General features: G+C 47.5%; 1 protein-coding gene across 1 annotated transcript; it reads left to right on the top strand.

Annotated features, from left to right (window-relative positions):
* Positions 1 to 4,273: 4,273 nt before the first annotated feature.
* On the top strand, positions 4,274 to 13,225 carry LOC140394948 (WAP, Kazal, immunoglobulin, Kunitz and NTR domain-containing protein 1-like). The gene is made up of 2 exons (XM_072482165.1): positions 4,274 to 4,548; positions 10,686 to 13,225. Exons 1-2 carry the CDS (start codon positions 4,294 to 4,296, stop codon positions 12,174 to 12,176), a joined length of 1,746 nt encoding a protein of 581 aa, XP_072338266.1. The 5' UTR covers positions 4,274 to 4,293; the 3' UTR covers positions 12,177 to 13,225.
* Positions 13,226 to 15,221: the final 1,996 nt, after the last annotated feature.

Below are 15,221 nucleotides of genomic sequence, written 5' to 3'. Positions count from 1 at the left end.
TACTGAGCAAAACCTTGGTGTCCTTGTGCATCAGTCACTGAAAGTAAGGGCGCAGGTACAGCAGGCAGTAAAGAAGGTAAATGGTATGTTGGCCTTCATAGCGAGAGGAATTGAGTATCGGAATAGAGATGTTTTACTGCACTTGTATAGAGCATTGGTGAGGCCACACCTGGCGTATTGTGCGCAGTTTTGGTGTCCTTATCTGAGGAAGGATGTTCTTGCTATGGAGGGAGTGCAGCGAAGGTTTACCAGACTGATTCCTGGGATGGCGGGACTGTCATATGAGGAGAGACTAAGTCGGTTAGGATTATATTCATTGGAGTTTAGAAGAGTGAGAGGGGATCTCATAGAAACTTACACAATTCTAACAGGATTGGACAGGGTAGATTCAGAAAGAACATTCCCGATGGTGGGAGAGTCCAGAACTAGGGGGGTCATACTTTGAGGATAAGGGGTAAACCTTTAAGGATTGAGGTGAGGAGAAATTTCTTCACCCAGAGAGCGGTGAATCTGTGTAATTCACTGCCACAGAAAGTAGTTGAGGCCAAAATGTTGTTGTAATTTCAAGAAGGAATTAGATCTAACTCTTAGGGCTGAAGGGATCAAGAGATGTGGGGGAAGGCGGGATCAGGGCATTGAACTTGGTGATTAGCCATCATCATAATGAATAATGGTGCAGGCTCAAAGGGCCCCTTCTGCTTCTATTTTCTATGTATGAGGCTAAAAAGCCAATCAGAAACGTTAAACTGCTCTTGTAGGTGACTGGGTGTGCATTAGGACCCATGGGACATGTGTCAATTACTAACTGGTACCACAATGTCCTCTCAAAGCTGTCTAAAGTCTTGGGAGCAAATGTATGAGAAACTTGTTCAATTGACGCCATCTCTGGTTGCACTCGGTCCTGATGCCCACCTAATATACAAAACCACACTTATACAATTCGTTTGTGCAATTCCATTATTTTATGCTGACTTCTCATCTGCCTGACAATCATTATCTCAGAAAGTGAACTGTTTCTGGAATCTCCCTTTTCTAAGATTTTGGATCACCCTGAGGAATGCGAGAAGGACGTTGGGTGTCTGGTTACTTGAGGACCTTTGGGTTGGGGGGGGGGGGCACAAAAGAACGACAGAAAGGTCAGGGGAAAGGTTCCCCAGGCAGCTCTGAGCCATTCAACACTGTCTAGCCAGCAAGGTGAGATGGAGCAGCGACACAATGGTATTACAAATTCCTGGGTCAAAATACTGACCTCCAGCTAAAACCCTCAGCTTTTCCATTGAAAACTCGCTTAGAACCGAGATTAAAAACTCAAAAAAGTACACCTGATCCACGATTATCACCTTAAAAGAAATAGATTGGTGCCTGGCAACCCAAAGATCACCTGTTTTTAATTCCAAGCATTCACTTTTTAGCTTTGAAGTTTAACGCTCAAACGTTTAACGCGTATGTATGCAATTCTTTTGCTGGTTTAATGGAGGCCTTAATGCATTAATCTTATTTTAAATGGATTAACATCCCCGTTAAAGCAAGACTCAAACAAATTGCATACAAATGTTACAAGCATTCAATTTCCAATCTTCGCCAGGGGATTTGCAAAGCTCCCATTTATTTTCACCTTTTCACAGAAAAAGGAGGCGACAGTTTACAAAATTAAAAATTGGCATCATTGTGTGTGCACGCAGGAGATGTCAAACATCAATAAACGCACCAAATAATTAGGTGGCTAATGCTAAAGCAGCAAATTGGGTCCAATTTTGTGTCACCCGCAAGATATGAAACACGAACAAGCCATTGAATATCAATGAGCTCAAGAGAAATTTACGTGGGTTCTTGGAGAGCCAAAGCATTGGGAGACATAGCCCGCGAGTGATTATAAGAGCGTCAGGAATAAGGACAAGAGTAGGTTGCTCAACCCTTCATGCCTGGTCAGCCATTGAACAAGATAGACAACTTGAATGCAATTGCACTTTTAGTACTGACCATTTTGAAATGTCTGCGTTTGATTGTATTGAAGTGCCTCAGAGTGCCACAGGAGAGGCAGCACGGGAGCACAGTGGTTAGCACAGTTGCTTCACAGCTCCAGAGTCCCAGGTTCGATTCCCGGCTTGGGTCACTGTCTGTACGGAGTCTGCACGTTCTCCCCGTGGCTGCGTGCGTTTCCTCCGGGTGCTCCGGTTTTCTCCCACACTCCAAAGATGTGCAGGTTAGGTGGATTGGCCATGCTAAATTGCCCCTAGTGTCCAAAATAGTTCCCGTAACAGCCTCCCCGAACAGGCGCAGGAATGTGGCGACTAGGGGCTTTTCCCAGTAACTTCATTTGAAGCCTACTTGTGACAATAAGCGATTTTCATTTCATTTTCATTTTCATTTCATTTCAAATAGTTAAGTGAAGTTACTGGGTTACGGGGATAGGGTGGAGGCGTGGGCTTGAGTCGGATGCTCTTTCCAAGGGCCGGTGCAGACTCAATGGGTCGAATGGCTTCCTTCTGCACTGTAAACTATGATTCTATGATCTATGTAGAAAACATGAATATCATGGCCATTTTGAAACGTTTGTGATGTTCTTTCGGATATCTTAGGAATAAAGTGTATTTTTGCAGGGGCAGCACGGTGGTTAGCATTGCTGCCTATGGCGCTGAGGACCCGGGTTCGAGTCCCGGCCCTGGGTCGCTGTCCGTGTGGAGTTTGCACGTTGTCTGCGTGGGTTTCACCCCCACAACCCAAAAATATGTTAGATAGGTGGATTGGCCACGCTAAATTGCCCCTTAATTGGAAAAAATGAATTGGGCACACTAAATTTTAAAAAGCCCATCCACTCTCCTGCTGAAAAGCTACAAAGGTTTCTCACTGTTCCCCTGCTGTCAAATCTTTTTTAAAAAATATATTTATTCAAGTTTTTCAACAAATGTTCAACAAAACCTCCCTCCCAACAAGAATTAAGAAACAAGAACACAACAAGCAGAAATTATACATTGGATTTCCCCCATTTACAGTAACCCCCCATATAACAGTAAAAAACACAAATAGGGAAACCCCCCACCTTAACCCAAACGCCACCCCAACCCCCCCCCCCCCCCCCCCGCCCCTGGGCTGCTGCTGCTGCTGACCTCCTCCTAACCTCCTAACGCTCCGCGAGATAGTCTAGGAACGGTTGCCACCGCCTGAGGAACCCTTGCACAGACCCTCGCAAGGCAAACAATATCCTCTCCAGCTTGATGAACCCTGCCATGTCATTGATCCAAGCTTCCACACTAGGAGGCTTCGCATCCTTCCATAGTAGCAAAATCCTCCGCCGGGCTACTAGGGATGCAAAGGCCAGAATACCGGCCTCTTTCGCCTCCTGCACTCCCAGCTCGTCCGATACCCCAAATAATGCTACTCCCCAGCTCGGCTTGATCCGGGCGTTCACCACCTTGGACATAGTCCTCGCAAAACCCCTCCAAAACCCACCCAGTGCCAGGCACGACCAGAACATATGGACGTGATTTGCCGGGCTCCCCAAGCACCTCCCACATCTGTCCCCCACTCCAAAGAACCTCCAACCTAACCTTTTGGACACTAAGGGGCTATGCCGCTCGGTCAATCCACCTAACCTGCACATCTGTGGACTGTGGGAGGAAACCGGAGCACCCGGAGGAAACCCACGGGGAGAACGCGCAAACTCCACACAGAGAGTCACCAGAGGCTGGAATTGAACCCGGGAACCTGGAGCTGTGAGGCAGCAGTGCTAACCGCTGTGCCACCGTCTTTGGGACGGAGTCAATACCACGGGAACTCTTAACTGGCAGCTCGGTAAGGAATGATGGTGAGGAAAGAACGTTCATAGGGCGAGATGGTGCAAAGGATGCTCATGTGGAACTGAACCATCAGCACAAACCAATCGGGTTGAATGGCCTGTTGCTGCTGTACATTCTGTGCAGTTCAGGGTAAACCCTCAAATCTTACTTTTAGGCAGCAGTAAAAAGTCAGGGAAACATGAAATTTGCTGTTGTATTTCTGGGTGGTGTATCTCATTGTTTATTATTTGAAGGGAATGCTAGGTATGTTTCATTTACCAGCTCCCTGGCTGTGCTGTTCCTAGTTTCACTGACCAGGGCTGAAAGGATGGGCCATAAGGGTTTTTGCTGGGACACTTCCAGTTCATACCGTTTCAATGGACTCTTCTCGGGTTACAATCCTTTATGCTTCATTACCCAATGATCAGCCTTTTTTAAACTGCCCGATTGCTGACTTTCCCCTCACTCTGTCAACTTTAGCAAAGTTTGGGCAACCGTCCTTGCCTTGGGTGTCAACATGCCGGGGTTTGTGCGCAGAGACGCTTCTTGTTTCCCGCTGTGGGGCAGCAGCGGATGGGGCAGTGCTCTGAGCAGGGAGCTCGGAGGTGGCATGCAGCCCAGGGCCCTGCTGATTGCGCTGGGGTTCTTCCCTCTGCTCAGCCTGACACAGGACACCGGGCTCCCCCCAGCCAGCGCCTGCCCAAACCACCTCAACCCAGGGCTGTGGGTGGATGCACAGAGCACCTGCCAGAGGGAGTGCAGCGTGGACGAGGTATGATGGACAAACCCTGTATGTTAGCAGATGCCTGTCTAACAGGTCACTGTGTTGTGAGCAGGGCTGGGTAGGGCACTGCAGGGCTGGAGAATCTGCTCCTGAACTGGTCATTCTCCAGCATTAATCAGTCAGCTATTGTATCCATAGTTTAGCTTTCCTCAGATGTCGGTGGAGAAGCGGTTTGTTTATAATTTGCCATTTGTTATTTTTCACTATTGTAAAACTCACTCTGACTGAGGACACACAGATATGGGGCGCGATTCTCCGCTCCCGCGCCGGTTGGCAGAATCGCCTGGGTCGCCAAATTTTCCCGCGACGCCGGTCCGACGCCCTCCCGCGATTCAGGGAGGCGGCCTGATCGGAACAATCGCGTTTTGCGCGGCGCGGTACAGTGAATCGCCCGAGACAGCCAAAATGCCGATTCACCAGTAACCCCGCGATTCTCCGGCCCGGCTGGGCCGAGCGGCCTGCCCAAAACGGCGGGTTCCCCCCGGCGCCGTCCACACCTGGTCGCTGCCGGCGGGAACAGCGTGGGAACGCTTGGGGGGGGCGGCCTGCGGGGGGGCGAGGAGGGGTCCTGCACCGGGGGGAGGGGCCTCAAATGGGGTCTGGCCCGCGATCGGTGCCCACCGATCGCCGGGCCGGCCTCTCTGAAGGAGGACCTCCTTTCTTCCGCAGCCCCGCAAGATCCGTCAGACATCTTCTTGCGGGGCGGACTCGGAGCGGACGGCAACCACGCATGCGTGGGTGACGCCAGTTATGCGGCGCCAGCCGCGTCATGTATGCGGCGCCGCCTTTACGCAGCGCCAAGGCCTGGTGCGCGTAAATGACGCGGCGCCGCTCCTAGCCCATTATCGGGCCCTGATTCAGTCGGGATAGGGGCCGTTTTGCGCCGTCGTGAACCTCAACGGCGTTCACGACGGCCCGAACACTCTGCCTCCATTTCGGAGAATCCCGCCCCTTCTCTGTCAAAACAGAACAGTTGTTTCAATCTGATGGTACTTTAGCACAGTGGTTATCACTGTTGCTTCACAGCGCCAGGGTCCCGGGTTCGATTCCCGGCTTGGGTCACTGTCTGTGCAGAGTCTGCACGTTCTCCCCGTGTCTGCGTGGGTTTCCTCCGGGTGTTCCGGTTTCCTCCCTCAAGTCCCGAAAGATGTGAGCTGTTAGGTAATTTGGACATTCTGAATTCTCCCTCTGTGTACCCGAACAGGCGCCGGAATGTGGCGACTAGGGATTTTTCACAGTAACTTCATTGCAGCCTACTTGTAACAATAATAAAGATTAATTAAAACCTGCCAGACAGCTCTTCAGTGAGAGAGTGACTGATTTGGAGCTCTATGTTGTCCAGGGAAATTACTGATTAAACTAACATTCCCGAGCAGTGCGATCTATCCAAACTGTCCAGTTTGGGTCTGAGGGATTTATTGGTACTTTTTAATTACAGAGCTTGTTTATTTCCCCTGAACGTTGTTGCTGGTCTTGTGTTTAGCATATGGATAAAGCACTAGAAAGAAAGCGCATTTATATAGCGTCTGTCACAATATGCCAAAGCACTTTACAAAAATAAAGTAATCTTCGAGCACAGTGCCTGTAGGAAATGTGGCAGTAAATTTGCAAACAATGTCCCACAAACCACTGATTTAATCATCAGCTAATCTGTGTTTGTGATGTTGATTGAGAGATAAGCATTAATCATGACACCAGGGATAACACCCTTGCATAAATAGTGTCACGATATCTATTACATCCACCTCAGAGGACAGGTAAGGCCCCGGTTTAAGGTCTTACCCAAGATCAGCCCATCTAACAGTATAGAATCATAGAATTGAATGAAATGAAATGAAAACCGCTTATTGTCACAAGTAGGCTTCAAATGAAGTTACTGTGAAAAGCCCCTAGTCGCCACATTCCGGCGCCTGTTCGGGGAGGCTGGTACGGGAATTGAACCATGCTGCTGGCCTGCCTTGGTCTGCTTTCAAAGCCAGCGATTTAGCCCAGTGTTACAGTGCAGAAGGAGACCATTCAGCCCATCGAGTCTGCACCGGCCCTTGGAAAGAACACCCAACTTAAGCCCACGCCTCCACCCTATCCCCGTAACCCAGTAACCCACTTAACCCTTTTGGACACTAAGGGCAATTAAGCGTGGCCAATCCACCTAACCTGCACATCTTTGGGCTGTGGGAGGAAATCGGGACACCCGGAGGAAATCCACACGGACATGGGGAGAAAGTGCAAACTCCACACAGACAGTCACCCGAGGCCGGAATTAAACTCAGGTCCCTGGAGCTATGAGGCAGCAGTGCTAACCACTGTGTCACCGTGCCACCTTCACTACGGCATTGGATAGTCAACCTGGATTCATGCGCTCAATTCTCTGGGCCAGGAGTTGAGCTCTTAATCTTCTGACTTGGAGATGAGAATGCTAACCACAAAGCCCCACCTGGAGATCTACTCCAATGAAAGAGTTACCATATGAACTCTGTTAGATACAAAGACAATCTGACAGTAGCTGAGGAGAGAGAACGGAACCAATGTTTTGAGCCTGGGTGACCCTTTGTACAAAGACAGGTTGTCAGCATCTGGAAAGAGTAAAACCATCAATTTGAAATGAAATGAAAATCGCTTATTGTCACAAGTAGGCTTCAGATGAAGTTACTGTGAAAAGCCCCTAGTCGCCACATTCCGGCGCCTGTTCGGGGAGGCTGGTACGGGAATTGAACCGTGCTGCTGGCCTGCCTTGGTCTGCTTTAAAAGCCAGCGATTTAGCCCAGTGTGCGGAGTGGCCTTCAAAACTGAAGGCAGAAATAGACACTTTCTCGCATCCGAGTTAGACTGCCAGCTTCATATCACTCTGCGGGCTAATTAGAATTTAATATCAGCAAAGCGTTAGTTAATGGAGCAACACATTTAAAGATTTGTCAATCCCCACCTATGGCTGGCCCTCTCTCCAGCCCCACTGCTTCATACCACACACCCCTCCACAACAATATAAATCTGGTCCTATTTCCAGTGTTCTCCAGCTTTGACAAAGAGTCACCCTGACTGGAAACGTTAGCTCCCTTCTCTCTCCACAGATGCTGTCAGACCTGCTGAGATTGCCCAGTATTTTCTGTTTTTGTTTTAAATTTAAAGGTTTAATCTGTGTCGATTTTTTTTCTGGTTGTGGGCCTGGGAAACACCTTGGGAAGTTTTAAAGCGTGAAATGTGTTTTTGTATGCCATACTTTTAAAAAATAAATTTGGAGTACCCAATTCTTTTTTTCCAATGAAGAGACAATTTAGTGTGGCCAATCCACCTTACCCAGCACATCTTTTTGGGGTGAGACCCACGCAGACATGGGGAGGATGTGTAAACAGTGACCCGGGGCCGGGATTGAACCTGGGCCCTCAGCGCCGTGAGGCAGCAGTGCTAACCACTGCGCCACCGTGCCACCCTATTGTATGCCATATCTACAAATTCTTGAACGCATTGAGGGTGATTTTCATGTTAGCTCTCTGCCTGAACATTTCTCCTTTCCAAGCATATGTCCGGTTCGCTTTCGAAGATTACTATCGAATCTATTTCCACCATCTTTTCTGGCAGTGCATTTCAGATCATTGGGCATGAGTCTGTTTTGTAATCTACTTGAATTTTAATGGATGAACTTAATTAAAAAGCAATATAGGCACATTCTATTGGCCAATATGTGTAAAAAGGCTGCTACATTAACCTACAAAATACGTTAAAAGTGATACATGGGGCGGGGGGGGGGGTACGGCGACACAGTGGTTAGCACTGCTGCCTCATGGCGCTGAGGACCCGGGTTTGATCCCAGCCCCGGGTCACTGTCCGTGTGGCGTTTGCACATTCTCGCCGTGTCTGTGTGGGTCTCATCTCCACGACCCAAAGATGTGCAGGTAGGTGGATTGACCACGCTAAATTGCCCCTTAATTGGAAAAAAAAGAATTGGGTACTCGAAATTTATATTTAAAAAATTTAAATGAGGCTCTTTGTGTGAAAAACCAGGAAGTCCTTTTTCTCACGAGGACGAATAAAAATTTGGGAATGTATTCCCCAGGAGCCCATGGGTGTCGGGTGAACTGAAACTTTTGGAACTGAGATTGATATAATATTATTAATTAAGAAAATCTATGGTGCAAAGACAGAAAATGTAGTGAATTACAGGTGAACCAGGATCCAAATGAATTGTGGAGCAGGTTAGAGGGGCTGAATTACTTTGTGCTGTTTCTCTATTCCAATCGTTCTTTCCCCCTTCCTAACTAACCTGTGCTGAAGCCAGGCATATTCGCCCAATTAGTCTGTTGATCAACTAACTCACCATGCAGACTGAGAATCTAATCTATAAGATTAGGGGGAGCTGGTGATGTAATGGTATTATCACTGGACTAGTAATATAGAGGCCTTTAGGGCAACATGGTGGCACAGTGGTTAGCACTTCTGCTTCACAGTGCCAGGGACCTGGATTCACCCTGTGTCCATGTGGGCTTATAGAATCGTAGACGTTACAATGCAGAAGGAGGCCATTCAGCCCATTGAGTCTGTACCGGCCATTGGAATGAGCACCCTACGTAAACCCCACGCCTCTACCCTATCTCCGTTATCCCCATAACCCAGTAACCCTACCTCCGGGTGCTCTGGTTTCCTCCACAGTCCAAAGGTGTGCGGGGGAGGGGGGGGGGGGGGGGCTAGGTGCAGTGTACTTTCAGAGGGTCATAGAACATAGAACATTATAGCGCAGTACAGGCCCTTCGGCCCTCGATGTTGCGCCGACCTGTGAAACCACTCTAAAGCCCATTTACACTATTCCCTTATCGTCCATATGTCTATCCAATGACCATTTGAATACCCTTAGTGTTGGCGAGTCCACTACTGTTGCAGGCAGGGCATTCCACACCCTTACTACTCTCTGAGTAAAGAACCTACCTCTGACATCTGTCCTATATCTATCTCCCCTCAATTTAAAGGTTTGTCCCCTCGTGCTAGACATCACCATCTGAGGAAAAAGGCTCTCACTGTCCACCCTATCCAATCCTCTGATCATCTTGTGTGCCTCAATTAAGTCACCTCTTAACCTATTTCTCTCTAACGTAAACAGCCTCAAGTCCCTCAGCCTTTCCTCATAAGATCTTTCCTCCATACCAGGCAACATTCTGGTAAATCTCCTCTGCACCCTTTCCAATGCTTCCACCTTCTTAACAATCCTATCAACCTGGGTGGCAACTTTCAGGGATCTATGTACATGGACACCGAGATCTCTCTGCTCATCCACACTGCCAAGAATCTTACCATTAGCCCAGTGTCGGTGCAGTCTTGATGGGCCGTATGGCCTCCTTTTGTACTGTGAGGATTCTATTGTTCTGCGTACCTGAACCCACCACAGCAGATGGTGGGCGTTGCATTCGTTAAAAAAATCTGGAATTAAAAGTCTATTGATGACCATGAAACAATTGCTGCAAAAATACCCATCTGGTTCAGTAATGTCCATTAGGGAAGGAGAATTGCCATCCTTACCTGGTCTGGCCTAGATGTGTTTGACTCTTATTTGCCCTCTGAAACTGTCACCCAGTTCAAGGGCAATTAGAGATAGACAACAAATTGACATCCACATTCAGGGAAAGACTAAAACATTCCTTCTCCTGTGCTTCAAGATCTCACGGGGTCATATTGAACGCACAGGATGATTAAAATAGTGCTGGGTGAACCAGTGTCCTCGGAGGCTATCCACATGCACATTGCTTTGCCCATTATAATAAGCTGAGATGCATTTGGACGCAGGAGCCGGTAGATTTGCACAAAAATGCAAGGGAATTCAGTAGTTATCGAATGATATGTTTTCCACCTGCTTCCAAGTTTCCTTGCTATTATACTCTGCATGTTATGCCTCAATTTCACTGGTCGCAAGATGCACATTTGGAGGAAGTTCCATCCTTTTGGGCTTTACATGATGTTGACAGAGTCTATGAAACTGTTGTAGATATTTAAAGAATGTGTGATGCCTTTGTTTAGTTCTGCTGGATGGTCTCAGTAGATCTATGAAGTGCATCATGAAAAATCACCAATGAGTTTCCATCCAGGGGGAGTATTCAGTCCATTGCTGTTGAAGTAACTGTTGTGTCCATTGCTGATTTCAGAATTGTCAGAATTTTGAGAAGTGCTGCACAAACGTGTGTGGCCTGAAGAGCTGTGTGGCAGCAAGGTTTGCAGACGGCAGCTTAGCGGCCTTGGACATTCCCAAAGAGGCGACGTGTGAGAGGATCGTGTGCACTCAGCAAGGTTCGGAGTGTGATATCTGGGATGGGCAGCCCATCTGTAAGTGCAAGGACAGGTGTGAGAAGGAACCCAATTTCACCTGCGCCTCGGATGGTTTGACCTACTACAATAAATGTTACCTGGATGCGGAGGCGTGCATCCGGGGCATCAGCCTGACCGTGGTGACCTGCAGGTACCACATCATCTGGCCCAACACCAGCCCCCAGCCTTTAGAAACCACAGTGAACCCAACATCAACAACCTCCTTGGAAGATTCCATCCCTCCAGCTCTTTACACCAACCCATTCCACCAGTCTGTCTACATTGGAGGCACCGTGAGCTTTCACTGTGATGTTAGTGGGCGTCCCAGGCCGGACATCACCTGGGAGAAGCAGAGCGACTACCGGGAAAATATCATCATGAGACCTGACCAAATGTACGCCAATGTGGTGGTCACCAATATCGGCCAGCTAGTTATTTACAACACCCAGCAGGAGGATGCCGGGATCTATACGTGCACTGCAAGGAATGCTGCTGGCCTCTTGAGAGCAGACTTCCCGTTATCAGTCATCAGACGAGAGCATTCAGGAGAGAGCACGCCCAGGAAAATCCAGCCTTTCCCATCTGGAGAGTGCTTTAAAGATCCAGACAAGAGAGAATGTGGCCGCCAACACGTTAGATGGTTCTATGACCACAAGAAGGGCAGGTGCTCAACTTTCATGTTTGGTGGGTGTGACGGGAGCAGGAACCAGTTTGAAACATATGAAGAGTGCAGATTGGCTTGTATCAATGAGTCGGTCAATATCTGCACCTTTCCTGCTGTGCAGGGTCCCTGCAAGATGTGGGAGGCTCGCTGGGCCTACAACTCGCTGATGAAGCAGTGTCATGCTTTTGTTTTCGGTGGCTGCGAGGGCAACAAGAACAATTTTGAGAGCAAGGAGGTTTGTGAGGAAACCTGCCCCTTTCCCAAGAGCCAACAGTGCAAAGTGTGCAAGCCCCGTCACAAGATAGTCCCCAGCTTCTGCAGAAGTGACTATGCCATCGTGGGGAGGGTGACGGAGGTTGTTGAGGAGCAAGACTCTGGAGTTGCCAGGTTTACACTGGACGAGGTGCTGAAGGACGAGAAAATGGGACTCACCTTCTTTGACTTCAAACACTTGGAGGTGATAATGATAAACATGGACTGGAACTGCCCCTGTCCAAACATCAACCTGACAGATGGACCCCTCCTGATAATGGGTGATGTCCATGATGGCATGGCAATACTGGATGCTGAGAGCTATGTGCGGACTGTAAGTGACAAACGCATTAAAAAAATGTACGAAATAATTGAGAAAAAGACTTGTGACCTGTTACATCGCTTTCAGGATTAGGTTCAATCACGAAAGCTCCAGATAGGACATCATTTTACAACTAGATTTGGATAGAGAGTTGGGCTTGGTTTTGGGAATTCTTCTGTTTATACGGACATCGTGGTGCTGTGTCCCTGCAAACGTACAAACAGTTCAATCCATACCTGCAATGCCAGTTTTATACTTGTGTGACATAAAAATTTGTTTTTTTAAGCCTGGCACATCTCTGTGTAACTGATACATAGAGCTCGGGGTCATCTGGCTTTTATTGTACACCATAGCAGGGGTGGCTCGGTGGCACAGTGGTTAGCACCGCTGCCTCATAGCGCCAGCGACCCTGGTTCGATTCCGACCTCGGGTGACTGTCTGTGTGGAGTTTGCACATCCCGTGTCTGCGTGGGTTTCCTCCGGGTGCTCCGGTTTCTTCCCACAGTCCAAAGATTGGGTGGATTGGCCATGGTAAAATTGCCCCTCAGTGTCACAAAGGATGGTGCGGGTTGGGATGAGGTTACGGCGATGGGGTTGGCGTGGACCTAGGTAGGGCGCTCTTTCAGAGGGTCGGTGCTGACTCGATTGGCCAAATGGCCTCCTTCTGCACCATAGGGATTCTATCAAAATATATGAAGAATGGACAAGGAGAGATTGTCATTTGCAGAGTAGCTCAGCGAGCGGGAGAATGTTGATATGTGATTTACAGAATCGCTCAGTCGTATTTGTTGCCTTTTTGAAATATAAATCAATTCAACTATCTTCCTCCTCCTGATAAACCAAGTCTCATTGGGTTCGATATCTTATAGACAACCGTCGCCACCCAGTACCTCATCTCAATGGCCATTCTTCACATGTGACAGCCAGCTATCTGGGCTCTCTTATTCTCTCCATTGCAACCTTTCTCACCCCTCTCAATAATCAAGTGGCTGACCTTCCCTCTCTTGGTCCTCCGCGTCTCTACTTGACCCTCGTCTTCCACAATCTGCCTCCTCCCTGTATCCTCGTGGTACCGAAACAGAAAACAAATGTAGTCAATTCTTTTCCAGACCCTCAGAACTGTGTGACTCCCTCCCCCCCCCCCTCCCCCCCCCCCCCAATAATCCTTCCTTCCACTTTCAGGCTCGGAAAACTCTGGTTGGCATCAGCTAATCACTGCTTTCTGTGATTTATCTCAAGTTCCTTTCATTCTCGTCAACCTTGGTAGCATCCTGTCATGGAAAATTTGCGAGCGACAAATGATTTGACTTGGGACATTCAGATGTGGCCTTTGAAGTACAATCTGAAGGACTGAAACATATGCTCTTAAGAACCTTAAAAACACTTAGTTGACTGCGACGCTGTCACATGTGAATACAGAAATGTCCCCCTGCCGCTGAACACAGTTTGAATGAAATGGTCCTTGATATTCCTGAAAAGAAAATCCGAAGTTTAATATTGTGCTCGCTGCAATTATTAAATATATTGCCTTCTTTTAATCTTATAACTGATATGGCACAATGATCCGATTCCATATTCTGTATCGACGCACTATAACATTTTAATCCATTTCATGTTTTGTTTGACGCTTGACGTAACACAATGATCCACTCCATGGTTTGTATCAGTCTTAGTGCAGGTGGTGGGAATTAACGAGGGATTAATTTGAGCTCCTATGAATAGCAACAGACTGACAGCGGAGTTGGGGAGATGTATATTTGCATTGTGTATCTCTGTCTGAATAAAAGAAAAAAAAAAATGCTTATAAAATTGTGTGAGGGTTGCATCTTTTTTTGTCTTTTACCACCTGACTTTCTGGGGACTAATATCAAATGCTTTCAGCAGTGTAATAATACCCGGTGATCCATTCCATGTTTTGTGTAGGACATTTGATGTAACCAATTGATCCAGTCCGTGTTTTATGCACAACACTCATTGGAGTACACTGACCCAGTCCCTGTTTTACATATGACAAGTTTCAGAGACTGAGCAAGGTCTCCAATGATGTTTTGGGGACTACAAAAAAAAAATTTGGACTGTCTGTGCAACAAGTCAGAGGTCAGCCATGCAGGAGATTAACTAGGTCACTCAATGCATCAATTTCCATATATCATACTCGCCTACATGTCCCTTTATGACTATCCCTCCCCCCGGCCACCCTATCCTCCCTCAGCGCTGCCTCTGTGACCTCCTCTGCATTTCCTCTGTCCCGAGTTCACACTCCGGTGTCTACACAACCCTCCCTTTTTTGACCATCTGTGAGCGAGCTTTCTGTGCGCCTCACCCTCACTGGAGCACACAGGCTTGTTCTCTCTCTATCCCTGGCTTTTAAAGATTTTGTTTCAAAACCGACCTATTGGACTATACCTGGTCACCTCTTCATATCTAATATCTTCCGATGCGACTTGATGTTGAATTCTGTTCGATCATCACTCAAGTGAGATGGCTTGGGTCACTTTCCTACATTAAAGATGCTATGTAAATCCAAATTGTTGATGATGTCTCACCTACTTATTTGAAACATTCATACTTCCATCTGTAGGATGTTATTTCTATATTAAAGATGCTATATAAATGAAAGTTTGTTCTCATTTTCGACTGCATTTGAACTGTTCTGGATTGCTTGATCTGAGCCCTTTGTCATAAACCTGCACGGAGACAGCAGCAGACAGTATTCAAAGGACCGCAATTGGTCTGCATCTCTCCCAGTAGCGTCTTTAGAACAGCAGTTTAGATAATAATTTAGTGTGAACAGTTTATGGAGGAGAGACAGATTATAGACGATTGCGAAGATCCCTGAGATATACATATGTTAATGGATATACAGAGAAGTTGATAGGGGCAGACAACCGGATACACACAAGGCATAATCAAAGAAAAACAAAGGTTTAATTGCCCAGACTAGGTGAAAGAAGGGAGGCAGTTACCATCTAGCAGTCTCAGAAAGCGGACAGGTCAGTTTCCAGCCACCAGGCCTGAAGGCCAAGTTTACAGCAAACAAACGTCTAAGTCTGAGAGCCAAGGCAGTACAGTACACCTTCATAACAGCAGATTTAAAATATCTTTGCTGGACCAGGAAAATTTGGTTCCCAGATTTGA

This window comes from Scyliorhinus torazame, chromosome 18, assembly GCF_047496885.1.
Source record: "Scyliorhinus torazame isolate Kashiwa2021f chromosome 18, sScyTor2.1, whole genome shotgun sequence".
In the NCBI taxonomy this organism is placed as follows: Eukaryota; Metazoa; Chordata; class Chondrichthyes; order Carcharhiniformes; family Scyliorhinidae; genus Scyliorhinus; species Scyliorhinus torazame.
The sequence above is the reverse complement of the archived record's forward strand: the minus strand, read 5'-3'. Positions and strand labels throughout refer to the sequence as shown.